This window comes from Mytilus trossulus, chromosome 4, assembly GCF_036588685.1.
Source record: "Mytilus trossulus isolate FHL-02 chromosome 4, PNRI_Mtr1.1.1.hap1, whole genome shotgun sequence".
Taxonomy (NCBI): Eukaryota; Metazoa; Mollusca; class Bivalvia; order Mytilida; family Mytilidae; genus Mytilus; species Mytilus trossulus.
Genome location: NC_086376.1, coordinates 47,666,669 through 47,690,168, shown reverse-complemented (window position 1 = coordinate 47,690,168; position 23,500 = coordinate 47,666,669). Strand labels below are relative to the sequence as shown.

General features: G+C 31.2%; 1 protein-coding gene across 1 annotated transcript in view; it reads right to left on the bottom strand.

The window, feature by feature from the left end:
• Nucleotides 1–23,500, bottom strand: part of LOC134715413 (ras GTPase-activating-like protein IQGAP1) — a 92,140-nt gene that overhangs the window by 53,659 nt on the left and 14,981 nt on the right. The window contains exons 5-20 of the mRNA XM_063577572.1: nucleotides 19,392–19,468; nucleotides 18,516–18,583; nucleotides 17,813–17,904; nucleotides 16,432–16,453; nucleotides 12,899–13,077; nucleotides 11,777–11,861; nucleotides 11,344–11,504; nucleotides 10,293–10,386; nucleotides 8,263–8,423; nucleotides 7,310–7,349; nucleotides 5,474–5,637; nucleotides 4,568–4,649; nucleotides 3,770–3,933; nucleotides 3,169–3,259; nucleotides 1,580–1,744; nucleotides 506–648 (exon numbers count right to left, since the gene is read on the bottom strand). Coding sequence (XP_063433642.1) covers nucleotides 506–648; nucleotides 1,580–1,744; nucleotides 3,169–3,259; nucleotides 3,770–3,933; nucleotides 4,568–4,649; nucleotides 5,474–5,637; nucleotides 7,310–7,349; nucleotides 8,263–8,423; nucleotides 10,293–10,386; nucleotides 11,344–11,504; nucleotides 11,777–11,861; nucleotides 12,899–13,077; nucleotides 16,432–16,453; nucleotides 17,813–17,904; nucleotides 18,516–18,583; nucleotides 19,392–19,468 — 1,788 coding nt within the window. The remainder of the gene's footprint in view (nucleotides 1–505; nucleotides 649–1,579; nucleotides 1,745–3,168; nucleotides 3,260–3,769; nucleotides 3,934–4,567; nucleotides 4,650–5,473; nucleotides 5,638–7,309; nucleotides 7,350–8,262; nucleotides 8,424–10,292; nucleotides 10,387–11,343; nucleotides 11,505–11,776; nucleotides 11,862–12,898; nucleotides 13,078–16,431; nucleotides 16,454–17,812; nucleotides 17,905–18,515; nucleotides 18,584–19,391; nucleotides 19,469–23,500) is intronic.

Here is a 23,500-nt window from a genome sequence, read left to right as displayed (position 1 = left end):
TGCATGTCAGATACAAACTAAATTTGGGCAAACTTTTTCCTTTATACCTACTTCGATATTACACAGTATAGATTATAGCCTTATTTACACATTGATATCATACCAGTAAAGGGCCACAATGTGAACCTTTTTGGTAATTGAACACTGCTAAAGAGTTAAAAAAACTTCACATTGTATTGAGCAGCTGATATTTTGTGATATCTATACAAGGAAAACCTGATTATCTGTTTATGGTTCTACTACTGGTCTTTTCACCCTCCCTAAGACTATGCTTGAGTGAAGTAAGCTTGATTATGTCTCCTCATACATTGTGACATCGTTTATAATGGCTGCTCTTGTCTCAAAGCAGTGACATGAGAATCACAGAATAACAGCGCGACTGAGAAGGGTGATATCAGTGTCCTTAAGGACGATGAAAAGAAATTTCTTATATACATTTACCAATTTACTGAATGTGTCTTTTACTTTAGAAATAAATACATAACATAATAAGTGAAAATTATACCTGTATTTCTTCTTTTGTTAATAAAGAATGATCTTTGACAACATCATCAGGTCTAGCCCAGGCAAAGGTATCCTGGTGTTTATTGTAATAAAACTTTGATCCATCCTTTAGTCTGTTCATCATCCATCCACTGCCTCCACTTCCTACAGTGATAGGTCAAATACATAACAAGATGGCAGATCAACAATGCATAAACAAAGGAAATAGAACTAATTTTGGGGCCCTTTGTAGCTTGTTGTTTGGTGTGAGCCAAGGCTCTGCATTGAAGGCTGTACATTGACCTATAATGGTTTACTTTTTTAAAAATTGTTATTTGGATGCAGAGTTGTCTCATTGGCACTCACACCAAATCTTCTTATATCTATAAATGGTCTAGTCTGTTCATAATCCACCCACTGCCTTCACTTCCTACAGTGATAGGTCAAATACATAACAAGATTGCAGATCAACAATGTATAAACAAAGGAAATAGATCTATAAGTGTTCCAGTTGGTTCTTATCAATGCCATTTTTAAGTATTAATTTTATCATTCAAAACAAAGATCATCAGATTATACAACAGAGGTAAACTTTATTGGAAAGATATCAATAGGGCTCTTCAAGGTTAGTTCGGCCAAATTGGATAGGGGCAGATATTTTAGAAAGAGGTGGAAATAGTATGAAAGAATGGGAAATCCTATGTGTGTTTCCAAGCAACTGCCTTGTTTTACTGATGTTTTCCTGTATTTTTCACACCTTTTTTACCTCCATTTTGAAAATCTGCCCCTATCCAATATGGCCGAACTAACCGTGAAGAGCCATATTCAAAATGCAATTCCAAACTGTGATAGTCCTGTGATATCAGTATACCTAGATTTCATCAAAATACCAACTTTGATTTGAACACAGCAGAAAAAAGTGTGGAAAACTGATTTGCCAGATTAAGGAATGGATAGAAAGACAGAGTGCAAACCTGAAGACCCCTTCAAATTCATTGGTAAGGAGCTAAAATGGGGTGTGATAATTCATGTTTTCTATTCAATTTTTTAGCCTTAATAAGAGCAATGCTTTTCACACTATAAATAGAAATTATACCTGACTTAAGCTTATTTTCCCGGCACTTTTGTAGTCCATCCTTGTATTGGTCCATACATTCAGGTATTATACTGTGTAGTCCAAGATCTTGATTCTGCAAACTATCTCCAAGATTTTCTTCTAAGCCATCTATAGCACTGTTTATGTCAAACAGACCTTTAGACACTGTGTAAATATAAAAAATAATACATCAGAGATCTTATAGCACTGGTTGTTCCCCTGGTAAAATTGCTGTGTCTTCAAACACTTTGAGTACACACCTGTGTTAATTATGAATATAGTGTATGTCAGCTGATTGCAACATCATGATTTGTTTGGGCTGTTCCCATCATTTTCCCACATTGTATGCTTTTTGTGAATGAGTTCCCCAAGGATCTATCAGTGTTAAAGACACCATTGAACAATGACATAAGGATAAGGCATTCTATAGGAAAATGCACCCATGTGAAACCTTGTTAAATCCAGAAACAAACAAAGAACATAAAAATATGTTGAAAGCAAATTTTCTCAAATAAAATTATAGTAATCATTTACCTTCATCCGAACTTGCCTAAGTATGTTATTGTAAATTGTTTAAGCATATAACTAAATTTAGTTTAAAACTTCATGATTTGCACTATTTCAGGTGCAACTAGAAATCCAAATTGGTATCTTCAATTTCATTTTATAAAATGCCCAGTAGGTAAAAAAGATAAAGCATTTACTTTTCATAAATGCAATTATAGCTAATAAGAAATTTGGTTGTGAAATGTTTATACAGCACTTTAATTATTATATTCCATGGATATATTGGTAAAAATCACAAAAAGTATTTCTTATAAATCTGTTTATAGTTTCTACATCCTTTCCTTTGTAGGTCTGTAGGAATATATAATTTAAACTGAAAATCCAACCAACAGAAAATATAAAAAATAAGGAGATGTTTACCCTATGGTAACAGAGAAACAGATTTGTAAAAGTGAACACAAGTATAAGTGTGATGAGAACTTTTCTATATCTAGCCTTGGATATCTTCTATCTGTGAAAAAGTGTAATGTTGAAAACCAAAACACTAAGTCCATTTATATGTAAATCACCAAAAACGGGGATTTGTCCCAAGTGCACAGATGCCCCATCCACATTTTCTATGTCAGTGGACCGTGAAAATGGGAGAAAATCTCTAAATTTGACATTTAAATTATAAAGATCATATCATAGGGAACATGTGTACTATGTTCAAGTTGATTGGACTTCAACTTCATCAAAAACTATCTCGACCAAAAACTTTAATCTGAAGCGGGACAGAACAGACACACTTAGCATTTTTTTCATCTGTAAAGGGGCATAACTCTAGAATGGTAAAAGAGACGCTACGTAAATTCAAACTTGATCTGTGTTTTGTGGTAATAAGCATTGCATATAAGTTTCATAACTTTTGTTTGAAGAAAAAGAAAGTAAGAGAAAGGAAATGAAAAATATGGACGTATGTAATGACATACATACCTACGTACAGAAGGACAAAGGTAAAACTTAATGCCCCCTCAAAAAAATTTCTTCCCATGCCTTTTCTTTTGTGATGAAAATATACCATACAATTATTGCCCCCTTACTTTTGAGACCAGTTTCAGCATCTTTATTGCCAGATTCTATAGAGGTCTGAATTTCTTCAATCCATAGTTCTGCATCCTCATCTCCAGTTTCCTGTCAAGAAAAATAATAAACCTTTGTTAAAAATATATATAGGAATAAAGAGTAAGCTTTCCTCAAAACAATTTGACCTTACCAGACATTTCTTTTTCAAACCAATTTTAATCTTTAAAGACTTTTTAACTACCACAAGAGGCAATCAAGATAATAATTGGGAAAACCAGGACAGTACGGACTGTCATTAAAATGATAACTCAGACTTTTGATATGGATTCCATGAACTCTTACATTCATAGTTCTGTTAATTGACAGTACATCATCTAAAGTGAGTAACATTATAATACTACATTTGTGCTATACTCTTCATTAATGTGATCAGAAACTTAGTTGTGACTGAATCTAAATGTATTTACAACACTTCCATTACTAAAGCACTCAGGGTCTAGAAAAAAGAATAAACTCAAGTCTATACAAATATTAAACATTAATCTCTGAATCAAATATCTGTTCTTATAATATATCTTCTCATTTTTAAAAGGTTCAATTAACAAGGCATAAGCTCACTTTCTCTTTTTCTTGTTTCTGTCGAACCAATAACACATGATAGCGATATGACTGCTTCTCATCAATTGAGTTAAGTTTTGCAGAGGGCTGCTCCAAAGCTTGAAATGTTACAGTTGGATCTCCTTTTCCCAAGGCTTTGTTGATTTCTCCTATCGCCAACACTCCTACAAACAAATTTATCTTCAATACCAATGCATTCTTAAATATAAGTACTTTTCCATCAAATTTTTATGTTTGTGCTATTTGCTTGAATGTAAAAAATATAAATGGGTGAAGGGTAAAAATTGCGTTAATTCATCAGTGGAAGGCAATATTGAACATTGCATTGTATAAAGTTGATTCACTATCATCATGGACAAAGGAAGATAACTTCAATTTGAATTATTACTTAATTGATATTTTTAGAGAAGAAAAAAAAAACAAAAATCGACATTACTCTAGAACAGTAAAAGTAATGGCAACAAAATTCAAACTTGATCTGTGAATTATAGTAATAAGCATAAGTTTCATAACATTTGATTGAGGCAAATTTAAGTTAGAGAAAGGAAACGAAAAATTTAGCACTTTTTCCATTTGTATAGGGGCACAACTCTAGAACAGACCAAAAATTAATGCTCATAAATGGAACATAAAAATAAAAGCACTTTTTTAGTAGATGACATGAACTTAGATGTGAGTTGATGACTGTGGGTCCTTTAATATTTGTATATTAAAATTAAAACTATAAGAGAGCTCTTACAATAACTTGTTTTTGGCACAGACATCAACTTTACATCCCCACTCCAATTGTTCACTTACGCTCATGTTCCTCTGTTACTTGTTGATTGATTTCTTCAATACAGGTACAGATTTCATAATGGGTCAGTAACTCACATGAAGCCTGTAATGAAAAAAACCCATCATATTTATATCTAATGTCAAATGTTTAGAAATATTTCTCTACAGTTGGTCTACAGGAAACAAACCAGCATTTTATTTCTATAATTATAACTTTTTTAGGAGAAAAGTTTTACTCAACTTTCTATTCAATAAACAGACACAGCAACAAAACTGTAAATGAGAAACTTTTAATATCTTACAATTGATTAGCAAGTGTATAACAGGTACAAAATAAGATAAAAGTTTATTTCAAGGACTGATCCATTGTAAAGGGCCATAACTCTAGAATGGTAAAGGTGACTCCACCAAAATCAAAACTTGATTTGTGTTTTGTGATTATGAGCATTGTGTTTAAGTTTCATAACATTTGGTTTAGGCAAATTTAAAATAAAAAAAGGAAATGAGAATTCAGCATTTGGTTGAGGGAAACTGATTAGAGAATGGAAACCAATTTCAGGATGTACAGATGTTCAGAGGCATGTCTGGATGTACAGACAAACAAATTCTCAAAAAGGTGATGCCAGATAATTCCATTAGAATCCAAGTTGGTCAGGTAAATTTTGCTCATCATTCAAAAGCAACCTAATAAATATCACCAGATATTTCAAAGAATATCATTTTGTGGTGCAGTTCAAGAAAATCTTAACCTGATTGCCTTTTTGTACAAAATTAATAATAATATCCTCAATTTGGGTATATTTTTCTTCATGATTAACACTATCTTTCAACCAACTTTGCAACCATGATATAAAATAGAATACAACATTAAGTTGAGTCTAACATTTATTATCATGTGCTAATAACATAATAGTATTTAGAACTAACCTCAGATTTAGTTGCCTTCTGAGACACTAATTGTTTTTGGTATTTTTCCATATTGTGTTCATCCAGATCAGGAACACAGGCGTCCTCATTACACAAAGCTTTAAATGTCCTCTCAGGGTCACCTACATCTAAAGCTTGGTTAATGGCTGCTACTGCTGACAACACTGAAAATGTAACAAACTTAAAGACAAATGTTGGATTTGATTGATGCCTGTATAACATCTAGATGATAGAAGAACATTTAATTCAATTATAAAACACTTTCTAAATACCAAATGGTAAAGAAAACAAATTGAACAATGAACTACTGACCACAAATGATACGCTCAAAGGATGAGCAATGGATGTGAACACATATCAAACATTAAAGCATGCTCCAATGGAGCTCGACTACAAATCTTAGAAAGCCTAGATTACCCAATACTTAATTAATATAATTTTACACTTAATTGCTTTGAATGAAAGTAATTTATGCAAAAAAAAACTGATGTGTTTACAGAAAAGTAGGACCATAACATGACATCACAAAATAAATAAATAATGCATTATTTAGAGATCTTTACTTCGTAATTAATGATGTGATGTATCAAAAAGAAGCTGTCATATATCAATAATTCAATTTTGGATGAAACACGTCTTCTGATTGGCTGACAATGTTTTGTTTATCAGCTAATAGACATAACTTTGTCATCAACGTTTTTTAATGGTTTTCTACTGTTTAAAATCGAATTAAAAATTAAATCGTGTGATGCACACTGAATAACCCATCAAATTGGGGTAAAATCTCTAATTTGGCATTAAATTAGAAGGTTATATCATAGGAAACTTGTGTACTAAATCTCAGGTTTTTAAAATGACATTTAAACTATTGTCCTTTTATCAAGAGGTTAAGATTTTAAATGTTCCAGTCTCTGATTGTATTTGATATACATGTATTTCATTATATAGATATAAATAATTATGATATATTAATGTTTACTACCAGTAAGAATTTCTCACAAATACAGTACTATATTGATTAGTTTATTAATTTAAACAGGTATAACAATTAAGCAGAGTTTTGCTTTGCGTATTGCTGTGTGTTTGTTTAATCTACAATAGCTAGCTATAGAGGTATAGAGGAGGGTTGAGATCTCACAAAGCATATTGAAGCATATTGAACACAAATTTTCTTACAACAATCTATTATCAGTTGTTTCATTTACCAGGATCCTCATTTATCGGTTATTCATATATTTTCCCTTTGACCTTATTGCCTAATATTTTCGAGTATTAACGTACTGATTGTATCACTGAAAATATTAGGCAATACATTGTGTGACATCATAATTACCGATAAACAGAATAATAGGTAGTTTTGTTTTTGATACTGACTATATCATGTGGATTATCTTAACTCGCCCTAACAGGCTCGTCTAGATATTCCACATGATAGAGTCAGTATCAAAACTACCTATTATTCTATATGTAACACATATTTTGTTTCTGAGTGTAAATAAAGAATTGAATTGAAAATTTTCTGAATATCATTGGTTGTAATTTTCATGTGCTCAATCACCCATATCATCCTACTGTTAAAAATACATCAAGAACAGATGTAGAAAGCATTAAGTTATCAGTTTACAGGAATAGAAACATGGATTTAGAATTAAATATTATCAAGACGTTAAGTACAATTTATCCACAATTCTATAATATTTCATGTTTTCTAAGACCTTTACCTTGCTGCAAAGCATCATTTCAAAGACCAGGTGACCTATAATTGTAAGTATAATGTAATGGCACTACAAGTTTCATTCTTTTATGTTATAAATAAGGAGAGTCTAATATTCCTACCTTTTACAGCTGCATAAATTTCATCGTAATCTAAATCATCCTAGAAGATAAAATTTAAAGAGTTAAACCTAGATGAGCATAAAGCAGAAAATAACATATCACAAAGTGCTAAACAATTTTAGACTGTATATCCTTAGATCAAAATGGGAAATATTTACTCAGGAACATAAAATATTAGTAATTCTATTTCTTAAACAAATAATATTTTTGTCATATCAATTTTTTTCGTTTGACAGAATGAAATTCTGAAGTTAATAACATAACAGGATTTTCTAAGTTTAATTAATAAAGTAATTGTTAAAGAAATATGAATTTGACTACTAAGCCATTTAAATATCATTATTAAAACCATGTGGTGACACACCAACTTTTGCAAGACTGCTGCACTGTATCCAAGGCTGCATAAATGTGGAATTAAATTGTGTCAAACTGTGGCATTGTGTGCAGTAGTCAAATATGGTAGGTGTGAGAAAGCTTTGAATGCAATTTTTGCAATTTTCAGCTTGAGAAATGTAGCCTTTAGATCACATACAATGTAATTGTTCCTATAATCTAAATTTTCAAGGGGCAAAACTCCTTAAAAAATAGTTGTTTGAAACTGATTTTGGAATTTGTCCAAGAAAAAGCTAATATTATCCTTTGATATAAACTCCATAACAACTTGGTAGGTATAGTTCTGTTCACAAGACAGGACAGACAGATGAAGTATGAAGTATGTGTCAAAATGATATGTACCAGTGCTTATACAAAGAACTGCATACCAAATTTCATGAATATTGATTTAAAATCAGTTGTTACCTTTAAATTGATGTTTTCCCAACCTTTAATAAAAATAAAGTCAAGTACAACAGAAATATGCAGAAAGGATGTATAAAGCTGGGTATACTACTCAAATGTAAGTAATAGTTAATTGTTTACATTATAAAATCATTCAACTGATCATTCTATTTTACCTGTTTTTCATCTTTCATATTTTTGAATTCTTCCATATATAATGAACCAGCTGTATCAAACACTGGAGGAAGTTGAGACGATGGGCTCTGTAGAACTTTCACCAAATGATCTACTTCATCATTTGCTATTGCTAAATTTATATTTGTTACTGCTAAAGCTCCTACAAAATATAGCAGTCTTATTTTCAGTTTCTTTCATAATAAGTTGTTCTGAAGCAACAATAAGTTGCATGCATTGTGGTGCTTGAAATACCCAATCCCCTTTTCATAATAAATTATGAAGTCATTCCTTTAAGTAATTCCTAAAAATAAGTGTGATGAAAATACTTTTCATTCAAAGTTCATAGAATTGGACACATAAGATTGTTGGCACAGAGACTCTTACAGAATCAGTTTCATTATATCTCACTTTATCAACATAAATGTTGATGGCTCAACAATCGAGCGAGTTATTATTTGAACATAATCTAAAAGTAATCATGATTAAAACCTGTTTTTTGCATTGTACTCTGTTACAATACAGTCAAATCTCATTGTGTGGAAAACTCAGATCAGTAAAAGTGATTTCTCGGTCCCAGTAAAAATTCCTGTTTGATCCATGCATAATTACCTCTGATGAGTCGAACTGGGTTGATGTAAATTGACCCCAATGACTTGAAGTTCCGAAAGAGGGAATTTTTCAAAGATGCAGACCTAATGGTAAAATTCAAATTGAATGTACTTCTTATGTACCCTAATCATAAAGTATGATGATTTGTATCTGTACTTGTGTGTAATTATTATGAAGGACCAAAAATGGAGATAATCTAGTTTACACAAATCTTATACCCATTTCATGCATTCCAAATTTATGACAACACACTCAACATCAGATGAGTCGAACCTAGGATGTGTCAAATACTTTTGTCCATCCCTTTGACTTCGACACAATGAGGTTTGACTGTATATGTTTACACTGCAAAATGTAATCAATAACAGCTGACTTTGACTACTGCTTATAATTACCCCATGCACGAACTTGAACACTTGCTAACTGCTATTTAAATATAAAGTAATTGTGTCCAGTAACTTCAGATTAAAAATTGACAGACATTTTAGTTTAAAGAACAAACAGAATGACACATGAACAAGGTGACTGCAATATGGCCCCACTCCTAGAATAGAGTATAATAATATAATTTGGATCAGATTAATCAACCACACATAATTCACAAATGTTTTTGCCAAACTACTGTGAAAGTACTTTTATTCGCGGGGTACCAATTTTCGTGGTTTTCGTGGATGGTTATCCACGAATTTAAGTGTCCAACGAAATAAAACAACCATTGTCCAAATCAAGACATGGAAAGATCCCCATCGGTAGGTTTGACTCTTATATGATCTAGAGAATATATTGAATAACGCCAAATCATAGAATACTTATTAGAAGTCACAGAACTACAACCGCTTACAGAATTATATCCAACTTTTGATCATTTAATTCTCATATCAAATATTTTTGATGGATGAAAGTCATATTTCCGGTATTGATATACTAGTATGATAAAGTGTTCATTTTATAACTCATAGTTTATTATTTCATGCTGGGCTTGATATTGACTGGGAACAGTATATGTTCCTGATTTTGATGATAACAATTATTTGACAATTCAAAATATGTTTATAACATTTGTTTATGTTACTGTTTTCTTAAGGTGACATGTTTATGGCCTAATTAACACCTTTGATGGTCTTTAATCTGTTGATCACTTTATCATTGGTTAATTAGTGTTATCACTACGATTTACGCGGGTCAATGTTTACTTTGCAATTTCCTTCAATCAAGACTATTTGTAACCTTTGTTTCTAAAGGCTTTAATTTTTATTTATTTTTTATATGAAAACCATGAACTTGTAAATATTGCTCAAACCACGAAAATTGATACCCACGAAGTACTTTCACAGTAACGAGAAGAACAAGAAAATGCAACACTGTTGTTTTAAGCATACTCCAGCTTAATATTTCAATGCACCAAGTCCAAAATACTCACTTTGATATTCTACATCAGCATCTAAGTTGCCTTGATTGACTGCCTCCTGGATTTCTTCTTTTCCCAAAACAGAATCTTTATCAGTGTTATTATTCTGTTAATTATAATTTCAAATCATTGTAAAAATAAAGTAAATGTGTAAATTAAATCATTGTAAAAATATGATAAATGTATAAATTAAAATCAATGTGCAGCCTGATACGACGGCAGAGGTTGAACCCTGAACAGTTGTGGCAAATTTGGACACAATATTCAAGCCTGATTCTGTCTGAATTTGGATTGTGATAAAAATTTTGACAAAGTATAGGTTTCTGACACAAATTTAATGTCATGATCTTACAAATCTGTGCATTATTTTGTACCATATTTTACACCTCTCTAATGCTCAGTGTAAAATATCGACAAATATAATGCCTACCCATGTTGAAATGAGCATAGAGCATAACATGAAGGAATTATTTCTTAATAAGCAATGGAAATATAAAAATTTAATTTCAACAATATTACTTCTTTTTTTATATGTTAATATAAAAAAAAAGATGTGGTATGATTGCCAATGAGACAACTATCCACAAAAGACCAAAATGACACAAACATTAACAATTATAGGTCACCGTTCGGCCTTCAACAATGAGCAAAACCCATACCGCATATAGTCAGCTATAAAATGCCTCGATAAGACAATGTAAAACAATTCAAGCCAGAAAACTAACGGCCTTATTTATGTAAAAAATGAATTATATTCTCCCCACTGGTCCTAATGATATATGTGGAAATAGGGAAAATCGGACTGGACTTTCATTTTTTCACAGGATATAACATAACTAAATTTAAAAAGATTTCATCATATTATTTTCAGGTAATTGCTCAAACACTGTTTGGGAGACTTCAAGTACTTATGAACTTAGTTAGCGGTTAGGTTGAAGTCTTTTAAAATTATAAAAAAAAATCTTGCTGACATTTTGCTATCTTACTATATGTATATGCTCTTGGTGTCTCTTTTTGGTTTAATAGATTAGTATTTTAATGTGATTTTTTAAAAATTATTTACCATTTTATTATCCCTAGCCTCATCCAGATGTATGATATAAAAGTCTATATTTTCATCTTTGACATTATGAATACCAAGATCATGTGATTTTAGCAGCTGTAGTAATAAATCTTTGTCTTTTCTGGATAAAGCATCATCAACTCTCACTAAAGCCTCAACAGCTAAAAGAAATAATCATAATAACAAAATAAGTTCGACAAAACAAATATTATATAACTTTTTTTGTGTACCAGCAGGTGCACAATCAAAGACTTTTTTATTTAATAGCAGCCATTGTCAATAAATATAAAACTGCAAAGTATTTTAATTTAGCAGAAATTGACAATAAATATAAAACTGCCAACTTAGACATTTGATTTTCAGTTCTTTCTATAAAGCTTTGCATATGTGCTTAAAGATTTTAAATAATGCATAATTATTAATTGTTCCTTACTGTTAATTTTGTTAACATTTCCTTGAATTTCAGCTTGGGTTAAATACTCATCATAAACATCATGCTCTAAATTCTTGTCCAAACTCTGTAAAAAAATAAAATTCAAAATTACATAAACCATTCAAATAAGTCAAACCTGCCTTAAAAGTCATTTTATTTTAGTTATCACCTGCTTCTGATGGTCACTTTCAGATCCTCCCAAATGTTTTTAATAAATTGGAAATGACTGAACCAGTCTGACACAATCACTGTGAAAGGTAAGGGGAACTTTTCAGCCAAAGGGGAATAAGCTACAAATAAATTTTTTTGTAAAGTGTAGCCTTATACGACCACACAGCTCAAACCCTGTAAAGTTGGGGCAAATTTTGACGAAATAATTCAAGCTATACATTGTCTGAATTTGGATTGTGATAAAATATTTACATAATATAGGTTTCTGACACAAAATAAATGTGGTCAAAGATCTTAAAAATCTTTTGCACAATGCTGTGCAATTCAAGAGTTCTTCTTTAAACTTTGCAAACAAGAATGTGTACCTAGTACACGGATGGCCTATCCACACTATCATTTTCTATGTTCAATGGACTGTGAAAATGGAGAAAAAACTCTAATTTGGCATTAAAATTAGAAAGATCATATCATAGGGAACATGTTTACTAAGTATCAAGTTGATTGTACTTCAAATTCATCAAAAACTACCTTGACCAAAAACTTTAACCTGAAGTGGGACAGACAGATGAACGTCCTGATTGACAAATGGACGCACACACCAGAAACATAATGTCCATAAATATATAAACCCCTTTACAATTGGGCATCCCCCCACTACCTGTAACTCCTAACCTGATGGTACTATCACACTTTTGTTGTATTGAACCTTCTTGTAAAATTATAAAGAGATCCATTAACTTAAACTAAAGTGATTGTCTGGAAACCAAATTTGTCTTCAGACGATAACAACAACACACAATGATGACAACATCATAGCATTATACGAATACAAAATATTTTTTATGGTATAAAAATCATGAAGCCCAATGACCATATTCACAACAATTCGACCATATATAGAATAAGATATTTATCCTCAACCATGCTAGATTATCTATATTGTCTACAAACCCTGTTCCTTGCTGCTTCTGCTTTAGTTTCCTTTGCTGCAAACAATAAAGTTTGATATTTTTCTGCACTTTCACCATGTAATTGATTTAACAACGCTGAGGGGTTCTGAAGCGCTGTCATGGTTTCCTCTGCATTGTCGTTGTCTATTGCCTCATTTATTGCAATAATGGCAGCATGCACTGAAAAGAACAATATTAATGAAGAGACATGTTGGGGAAACATCAATGAAATATAAAACAACCATAAGATCCTCGATATACTGAAAGCCAATTAACTTTTACAAGCTATTTATTTTCGCTACTTTGTGAATAAAAAATAACAAGAACCTATATTGTTATGAATATGTAATTTATTTTTCTTCTCTACTATATCTGGCTATATATCTACATCAAGTTTATTTGAGAATTGCAAAATTAAATCACAACGACATGCCCTAAAAAGAACTGAACCGGAAATAAAGTATTGGCGAAAATAGGTAGGTTTACAGTATAGAAAACTGAGTCCTGTTTGGCATTTTGCCCATTTCTATGCGATGTAGAGAAACAAAAAAATTCGCAAACAGGAATTAATTTAGAATATGTTTAGTGCACAAAAATATCAAGTTTCATTGAAATCTGGCCACTAATGACTATGAAATTTTTATATATTTTTGGGAACATTTTAAAAATAGCTCACAATGGATAATTATTTACAGTGATAACCAATGTAGAAAAGAATACCATATTGCAAATAACAAAGGTGTCAAGTTGAGACAACCACTCATTGACGTCAATATATATTCTGGTACAAGAATGGGTATGTGTACAAAACGTTTTTCCATAAATGGAACTTCAATAATGTTATTATACTAACTAATTTACATATTATTAAAGGAATGCTACAGGTCTGCAAAGACCAAAAACGATATAAGTATCCTTCAATTTAAAATCAAACTGTTTGTTCAACATGGAAGCTGAGTAACAGAAGATTTTATCACTTGGAAAAATACAAATAAAGCAAAAATTTATTTGTGTTCATGTTTTTGTACAATATTTGTACAATGATTGTAGGATAACCCTCATTGCTCTGGCTATGACTATTAAAATCTTTTCCTAAAATCTTTTAAAGGAATAAAAGTTCATTACTTTTTATGTCTGAAAAGAACTAAAATCTATTTGTATGTGTAATGAAGATGCTCTTGATTTCAAAGACCACCATATTGTTTCGTCAGATAATAATCTTTTATAGTAGTTCCTGCATATACACATATATCTTATATAGGTGATTGTGTGCTTTAAGTAAAATTATGAAAATTTAGAATAATACTGATGTATAAGTTTATGGTATCAATATGAGTTTAGAATGTAATGGTATTCATAGAATATACTTACTGTTACATTGAATGTTATATTTCAATGAAACATGCAGATATTGTGACCTTCTGCTGTTGTCTGTTCTATGGTCGGGGTGTTGTCTCTTTGACACATTCCCCATTTCCATTCTCTATCTTATTATTAGAATGTTATGGTATCCATAGAATTTACTTATGACTTGTTGTTACATCCATCTTTGTTTCATTTATGTGTTGTTTTAATATCTTAATTGTCTGTATTTTGATCACGCCTTTATTGTGCTCGTTCCAATAAAATATTGAATTGAATAAAATTGAATAAAATAAAGAGTTAACTGCAAAACAACAATCCAAAAAGGTAAAACAAGTGAAACTGCGAGCTACTGCTCACTGATGATACCCCTGCCACAAGTCGATAATATTAATAGTGTAAAAATTTGCAAGTGTTCGGTAAACAGGAAGCTGTCGAGTGATGAATCTGAAAACACATCACACGGTATAGCTGACTTATATAAATCCTGAAACCAAATTTCAGAAATCCTTGTATTGCTGTTCCTGAGAAATATGTGACAAAAATTTTCAACTTGGCCATCATGTGTAAAATCATACAAGTGTTCGGTAAACAGGAAGTTGTCGTGTGATGAATCTGAAAATGCATCACACGGTAAAGCTGACTTATATAAATCCTAAAACCAAATTTCAGAAATCCTTGTATTGTAGTTCCTGAGAAAAACGTGATGAAAATTTTCAACTTGGCTATCATGTGAAAAATCATACAAGTGTTCGGTAAACAGGAAGTTGTCAAGTGATGAATCTAAAAACGCATCACACGGTATGGCTGACATATAGAAATGTTGATACCAAATAACAGAAAGGGTGGATGTTCAGTTCCTGAGAAAAATGTGACGAAACAGAGCTCCAGATAAGCTGCGTATTTGCGTGATCACGCAATACAAATAATAGAAAACCCAATGCAATTGTCCATTGAAGGGTTCAACAACCCAATTAATTCAACGGAAAACCCAATAATATGCCAAAACCATGAGTTCTCAACCCTTTTATTGGCTACCATTTGCGTTATTTACCCTTATCTGCTTACAGTCGTCGCGTAAACTATTTTTATATTTATAATTGGAAATTTCCTGTCGTTCTAAAAATAGATCCCTGCATCAAGTAACTGAAATGGGTCCCTGTTTGAGTTTTCCGTTGCTCAATAGGTACACGTGTTTTTGAAAACATTTCGATCTTCTCGGCGTTCATCCAATTAGCGTGTGTCATATTATTTTCGCATTGCTCGGGATTTATCATAACATACATTGAAATAAAACGAAAGTGAATGTCCGGAAAAAATATTGAATAGAAGCATGTTTTCGGCTTCTTTTCCATGGAACGCACGGGCATGTGTGCGTACCAAAACGAGAACATCGCTAATAAACACAGAGTTTCATCAAAAACGAAATCAGTTGGAAAAAGTGAAAGGCCAAATCAATTACGAAATGATAAAGCATCAGAAACCAAAAGTTCTAAATACAAGTCAACTAAACCCAGATTTATGTAAATTGAATAAAACAAAATCATGCAAGTGTAAGAGTTTATATACTATTTTTTATTCATTTTACGGTTAGAATTGATGAATATACAAACCATGCACACAGGCACTGGTCTCAGAATTTATTATATAAACTTTAAGGTATAAGACGAGTGCCTGTGAATACACATATCTGTTTTTGTGAGAAAATACAAAACTGGCAAAAGGTTTGAAACGGGACACAATTTAAACTTACAATTGCTCCTCAGTGAATAAACCAAATAAAACAGCTAGCAAATAACCCTCACCATAACTCTAAACCAAATAAAACAGTTAAAAAAAGAAAGAAACATATAGATGGGGAAAAAAGGGGTTGATATTGCCTAAATATTTCAATATTGTGTCGATGAAAAAACCCAATACATTAAGGAGCTCGGTGGTGAAAAACCCAATTTGATATTAACCTGACGGGTGAATTGAAATTGATAATGCAATTACAAAACTTTATCACCCAATTATATAAGAAAATGGTGGGTAAAAACCCCAATTTGTGAATTCTTATCTGGAGCTCTGACGAAAGTTTCATGGGACGGACTGACGGACAGACTGACAGACAGAGGTAAAACAGTATACCCCCCTTTTTTAAAGCGGGAGTATAAAAAAAGATAAACTTACATGCAGCATCGTCAACTGTCATCTGAAAAAAAATATTCAGAAATGTTTGTGATGTTTATACTAATGTTCAAATTGTTGACCTAATAGTTTTTCTGCCAATGACAAGACCAATACCAGGTCTGGACCTATGTCACTGCATGCAATGTATACACATATAGTTTGTCACCCATCATAATCATCTTTTTAATGAGGCATACATATATATACATATTATGTACTGTAGTACGACGCTATATTAAAAGTGATGTGGAAAGGTAACACCCGGCCACCGAAAGCTTAATTTTTATGAAGCCTAGGTGGTCGTGTGGTCTAACGGGACAGTTACAGTGCAGGCGATTTGGTGTCACGATATCTCAGTAGCATCTGTTCAAATCCCTGTGTGGAAGAACAAAAAATTTGCGAAAGCAAATTTACAGATCTAACATTGTTGGGTTGATGTTTAGAAGAGTTGTATATATATATGAAGTGCCAATGTAACATTATATACTTTACAATAAAGCAGATATATTGTAAGCCAAAAAAGACAAGTGCCTCATTAAAATTTATTTTGTTTTTTATTGCGAACCCAATTGAACCTTTCTATAGATTCACCTGCAAGTTACCTGTCCATTTAAACTTTTGTAAGTTCTATTGTCCCATCTAACAAATACAACAGGTATTGTTCTCTGTTTAGTTTATTCACTCAGACCTTTAAATTTCTTCTAAGAGAAATCTATCACTCATTGATTAATCTACCTGAGTAAAAAATGTATCTGCTAAATTGATAGAAATAACACTTTTACTATGCATAAAAATCTGTGTATGATTTTGAATGTATTATATTAACAATCTGTTGAATGTAAACACTAATTCAAACATTAATAAAAGTTGATTTCTGAAAAAAATCAACATTATTCCTATTTCTAAAAAAAAAATTGATATAAAACCCCTAAAAATGTTGATGTTTATATATTAAGGCCTTCTTAAAAGTATTCTATAACTTAACAAAAACTGAAAGATGCAAATTTTCATAAGAACAATACTTTTTTTTTTAAAAACAAACTTTTTATGATTAAATTATTAAGTCTTTTGAACAGATTGAAAAAAGTATTATAAATGTTTAATAAACACGAAATCACAGGCATTTTTTTTTATGTGAAACATGTAATTTCTATCAATTTAGCAGATAAACTTTTTACTCTGGTAGATTAATCAATGAGTGATAGATTTCTCTTAGAAGAAATTTAAAGGTCCTGGTGAATAAACTATACAGAGCACAATACCTGTTGTATTTGTTCAATGGGACAATAGAACTGCCAAAAGTTTAAATGGACAGGTAACTTGCAGGTAAATCTATAGAAAGGTTCAATTGGGTTCGCTATAAATAGAAAATGATTTTTACCTCATTTGCAAGTATTCCACCAATTTTGCTAAAAGCCGGCATTTGAATTCCATATTTTTCCAACTCTGATCTCATGGCACTTATTTCCTCTTCTGAAAGTTTTAAAATGTAAAATTATAAACTAAATCAGTCTGATTTTCGGGGACTCTGATGCTAATGCTAAACACTATTACAGTTTATTGTCTTAATTTCATTAAAAATCTGTAAATTGCTCATCAAGCAAAAATAGGCCAGATAAGTATTTACTCTAAAAAGTTTTATAATAAATAAACAATCACTCCCGGGAAAACAAATTGACCCTCTAAGTAATTATATCATATTTAAATTATAATTTGTTAGTCACGTTTGTTGTTAACCGGTTCTCTATTATTGTTTCCAACATCTAATAACACTTGATGTTCATCAAAATTCATACATAGTAATAAATTCTATCAAGATGCTTTTGAAAAAAAAAAAAAAAATATACAATAAATTTCAGCTGTACAAGTATTAGTATTCCTTTCAAATGTCTATACAAAGAAATAGTAGATGTAGGCCTAGGGTATCTTGATATTAGACTTAGTATCAGATTGATTTGAAAGGGTTTGAAAATATGTATTTAACTAAATAGCTGGTAAATCAAGATAAGGCTTCAATGAAGAATTCCAAAGAGCTTTATTCTACGGATATTAAAAAAATAGTGTAAACCAAATGTTTTCCTCACCTGTAAACTGTACTTTTCCATAAAGATCTTGTATCTGTGGAGCAATTCCTAATTTGAAGCAGAACAAACTGAAAAAGTAAAAAGAATGACTATAGCCTGCAACACAATATATCATCAAAGATAACTTTATATCAATATAAGACTTATCCAGCAGAAAGTAATTTTTACAATAATTTACATTTCCAAGTGGGACGACACGTTTACCTGGTTGCAGTGGAAGAAAATGTATGTTCTGAAAAGTGTAACTCCTGAAGGAGTCATAACAGATTGTCCCCTTGTAGAGTTTTTATTACTGGGCTATAGTTTACACAAAATCCATTAACTTGGCTTCAATATTTCTATATTGCTTTGATGCTAATTTTAATAAGGTCTTTCCATCCATTATTCTGTGGAAAGACCTATTGTATTTGTTCTAATTATTTTTATTGTTCTTCTGCCAAATTTGTTACGTGCCCTGATTTGTGGTTTCACAAGATTTCGCTTAGATTTTTGCATTCCATATTGAACAGTTATGGCGCTTTTGAGACTGCACCTGTCTAGTCGAGGACTTTTTATTGTAAGAGTTTTCTCCCCGAACACTGTTTTCTTTGTGGTGAGATTTCATCTGTAACTCAATTTTGAGATTCACAGACATACAGACATACAAACAAGGATAAAACTTAATGCCCCTTTGGCTAGGTGGGGGTATAAGAAGCAGTGGGGGCATAACAGCTATTACAACATCTATAAACAATATTTTAACTACCATTTTCTTCAGTAAATGATGAAATATTGATGAGAGATGGTTACAGAAGGATAAACCAACAAAAAACACCATGAAATAAAATTACACACATGTCGGTGCAAGTTTGGTAAGGTGAGGAAGGAAAAGATTACCTGAGGGCATGTATACAGTAGATACTTCTCGGCATGTTCTTCCTGTCATAAATATCTGTTGTTTCTGGGTAAAATATCTATAAAAAAAATAATAAATATCTATTAATGAAATGCACATATGATTTACTTATAACACATTGATTAAGAAGAAAAATTAAAGCAAAACACAACTTAGAACTAGTTAACAGTGATAGCTATTTTAGAACTAGTAAACTGTGATAGCTATTTTAGAAATTCTAGTAAACTGTGATAGCTATTTTAGAAATTCTAGTAAACTGTGATAGCTATTTAAGAACTAGTAAACTGAGATAGCTATTTTAGAACTAGTAAACTGTGATAGCTATTTTAGAACTAGTAAACTGTGATAGCTATTCAAGAACTAGTAAACTGTGATAGCTTTTTTAGAACTAGTAAACTGTGATAGCTATTTAGGTCACACCAACAATTCAGCCACTTACATTTAGGACATATGTAAAAGTAACCCTACTCTGACATACAATATTACTAATAATGTTGCTATTTACCAAAACAAGCAAACTTTACAAGAATGAAAATTTTCTGAATGAGAAATATATTTTTAGCCTCAATTTCTTTGTGCATGAATTTCCACAACAAATTAGAGCAGATGCATTACATTTTCATAAAAAAATCTTTTTGATTGGTTTAAGAAGATTACTTTTTTTTTAAAATCTTATCATGGATATCAGAAGAAAGATGTATGAAAAGATAAGAAAAGCTCACATACATGACATACAAAAAAAGTAACCATTTTAGTTTAGATAATTTCAATACACCCTTAGTAAGTCAGTTACTTTATTTAATTGTCTACAATATCTGTCATTTCAATCAATATTTCTATACCTATGTATATGGTTTATTGAGAATAAAGATATATATATATATATTGACATTCAAACGATTTCTATTATTATCAAAAATGTCCAATAATCTGATCATTCACTAATTGTACATACAGATTTTATCAATAACAAAATATAAATGTAAACCTAATAATAATCCTATTATTGATATATTTAATAAGGAAAGTCCTATTTGAAGCCAAGTTACATGTTTGACAAGTAACGGTTATTAACTGTCAATTATTTAATGTAATTTGTCAATCTAAGCTTTATAAAAGAGGTCAAACTTGAGATATAGATGGCAAATTATAAAGTGAACTTAACTATAAACATTTCATACATATACAACCAGATTTTTGGTAACTATTCATAGAATTATTCACCATACAATAAAGAGCATTAATTGATTATATATTTTACATCTACATATAAAATAGTATATTGTACATACTTATAGCTTGTTTACAATGAAGAATGATAAAACTTCAAAATGACTGTTTAGAAAATTTAATAGCATTATTTTAAATCTTGGTGCATTCAATAACCTCTGTTTAAAATTCCTTCACCAAATCTTTTAATTTTGATAAGGTTGATACACACTTTTACAATCTCACCACAAAAAAAGATACCATATTCCCCAAGCTTGTACAGTCTGCACCAAAACCTTTTTCAACTACTAGTCCGAAGACAAATATTCTGACATTTTTCTTATTGGTCCAAACAAAATTTTGCAAAAACTCACTAGTCCGAATCAAATTTTACTAGTCTGGGGCATCGGACTAGTGGCTAACCGTGCAGACTGTTGTATCAAAACATTTCAATGTTGAGGTAACTATAAAATCTGGGTAAAAATTCAAATTTGGCAGGAAGTTTAATCACATTTAGGTGTAAAATTCCATGATTAATTTATTATTTTTGATTTGCATAATCTGATCAAGGGGCAATTGTTTATAAAACAAGAATGTGTCCATAGTACACGGATGCCCCACTCGCACTATAACTTTCCATGTTCAGTGGACCGTGAAATTGGGGTCAAAACTTTGATGTGGAATTATAAGTAGAAAGATCATATCATAGGGAACATGTGTACTAAGTTTCAAGTTGATGTGACTTTAACTTCATCAAAAACTACCTTGACCAAAAACTTTAACCTGAACTTTTGCACTATTTTTTTCTATGTTCAGTGGACCATGAAATTGGGGTCAAAACTATAATTTGGCATTAAAATTAGAAAGATAATATCATGAGGAACATGTGTAATAAGTTTCAAGTTGATTGGACTTCAACTTCATCAAAAACTACCTTGACCAAAAACTTTAACCTGCACTTTTGCACTATTATTTTCTATGTTCAGTGGACCATGAAATTGGGGTCAAAACTATAATTTGGCATTAAAATTAGAAAGATCATATCATGGGGAACATGTGTAATAAGTTTTCAGTTGATTGGACTTCAACTTCATCAAAAACTACCTTGACCAAAAATTTTAACCTGAAGCAGGACGAACAAACGGACGAATGGACGAACAGACGAACGGAGGCACAGACCAGAAAACATAATGCCCCTCTACTATCGTAGGTGGGGCATAAAAAAATAAGAAAATATGGCATGATTGCCAATAAGACAACTCTTCGAAAGAGACCAAATGCCACTGAAATTAACAATTATAGGTCACCATATGGCCTTCAACAACGAGTAAAGCCCATACAGCATAGTCATCTATAAAAGACTTCAAAATGACAAATGAAAAACAATTTAAACAAGAAAACTAACAAGCCTAATTCATCTACAAAATAATGAAAGGAAAACAAATATGTTCTACGTATAGCAACTAATGACAACTAAATGAATCCAATTTTCGGGAATGTACCTAACAATACATCAATTAGAAGGATCTGAAATGTTAGGTAATCAAGGGCAAGGTTTTAAAATAATTATGCCCCTGAAAAGAAAACCCTACTAGTTTTGGGTAAGAAATGTTTATTAATAACATGTTCCCTTATGAGCAATCTATAGTATGTTCTGTTCGTTTATAGTCCTGTTGTCTGTCATAAAGTTTCATTAAAAATAAGATAATAAAAAGAAATTTAGATTAAATTAGGTGTTTTTATTAAACCAGCATGATATCTAAATCTTATCAGCTGTTAGAAATTAATTAAGATGTGTTGTAAATTTATGCATCAGGTATTTGTCAAAACTATTTATCTCTCCGTGAACCATTAACATATAGCTCTAGGTCTATCTTTCTTTATGTCAATAATAAAATGTATGGTGTGTAAAGTTAAACGATTAATGCAAGAATTATACAACTTCACTAACAATTCTGTTATGTCATATATTCCTTTACTGGACATTTCCCTTAACAGTGTGGTAAAATCTTATTTACAGTACTCAACTCATTGACCTTTTATCTGCAGTACTCAACTCATTGACCTTTTATCTGCATATATATGAATAAATTGTTGACACAGAGAAATATCTAGCCTGTCAGCATTAAATTCAGAAAAAGACAATCTGATAGACAGTAGCATTGCTTTATATTAATTAATCAATGAAGTTATATTTTTACATTTTTGGTCAATGAATATTTATTGACAGTTTACCACACTAACATGAATAATTAACATATAGGTGTAGTGTTTTATAACATGTCAGTGTTCTATTAGCTATATAAGTAAACTTCTGTCTTTAAGCTAATACATATTTGATAACCCTTGTCATGTAAAAAAAGAATTATTTGAATCTGGATTTATTTTGGATTCTAGAAAATGATGAAAAATGAATGGTGAAACTAACCCAATTTAGGAGCAAACAGGGTGGTTAGTTGGTTCATACTAATAAGTGGTATAATTGCCAATGAGACAACTCTCATCAAGAGACTAAATGACACAGAAATTAACAACTATAGGACAATGTAAGGCCATCAACAATGAGCAAAGCCCATACCGCATAGTCAGCTTTAAAGGCTTTTAAAGGCCCCAAAATGACAAAAGTAAAAAAATTCAAATGAGACAACTAACAGTCTAATTTTTGTACCACATCAACAAACCACAACCACTGAATTACAGGCTCCTGACTTGAGACTGGCACACACATACAAAATGTGACTGGGTTTACATGTTAGCATGATCCCGACCCTCCCCCTTACCAGGGACAAAGGTGTAACAGAACAACATAAGAAAAAACTATATAAATAAATCAGTTGAAAAAGGCTCAACTCATCAGATGGATACAAATAGAAATACTACA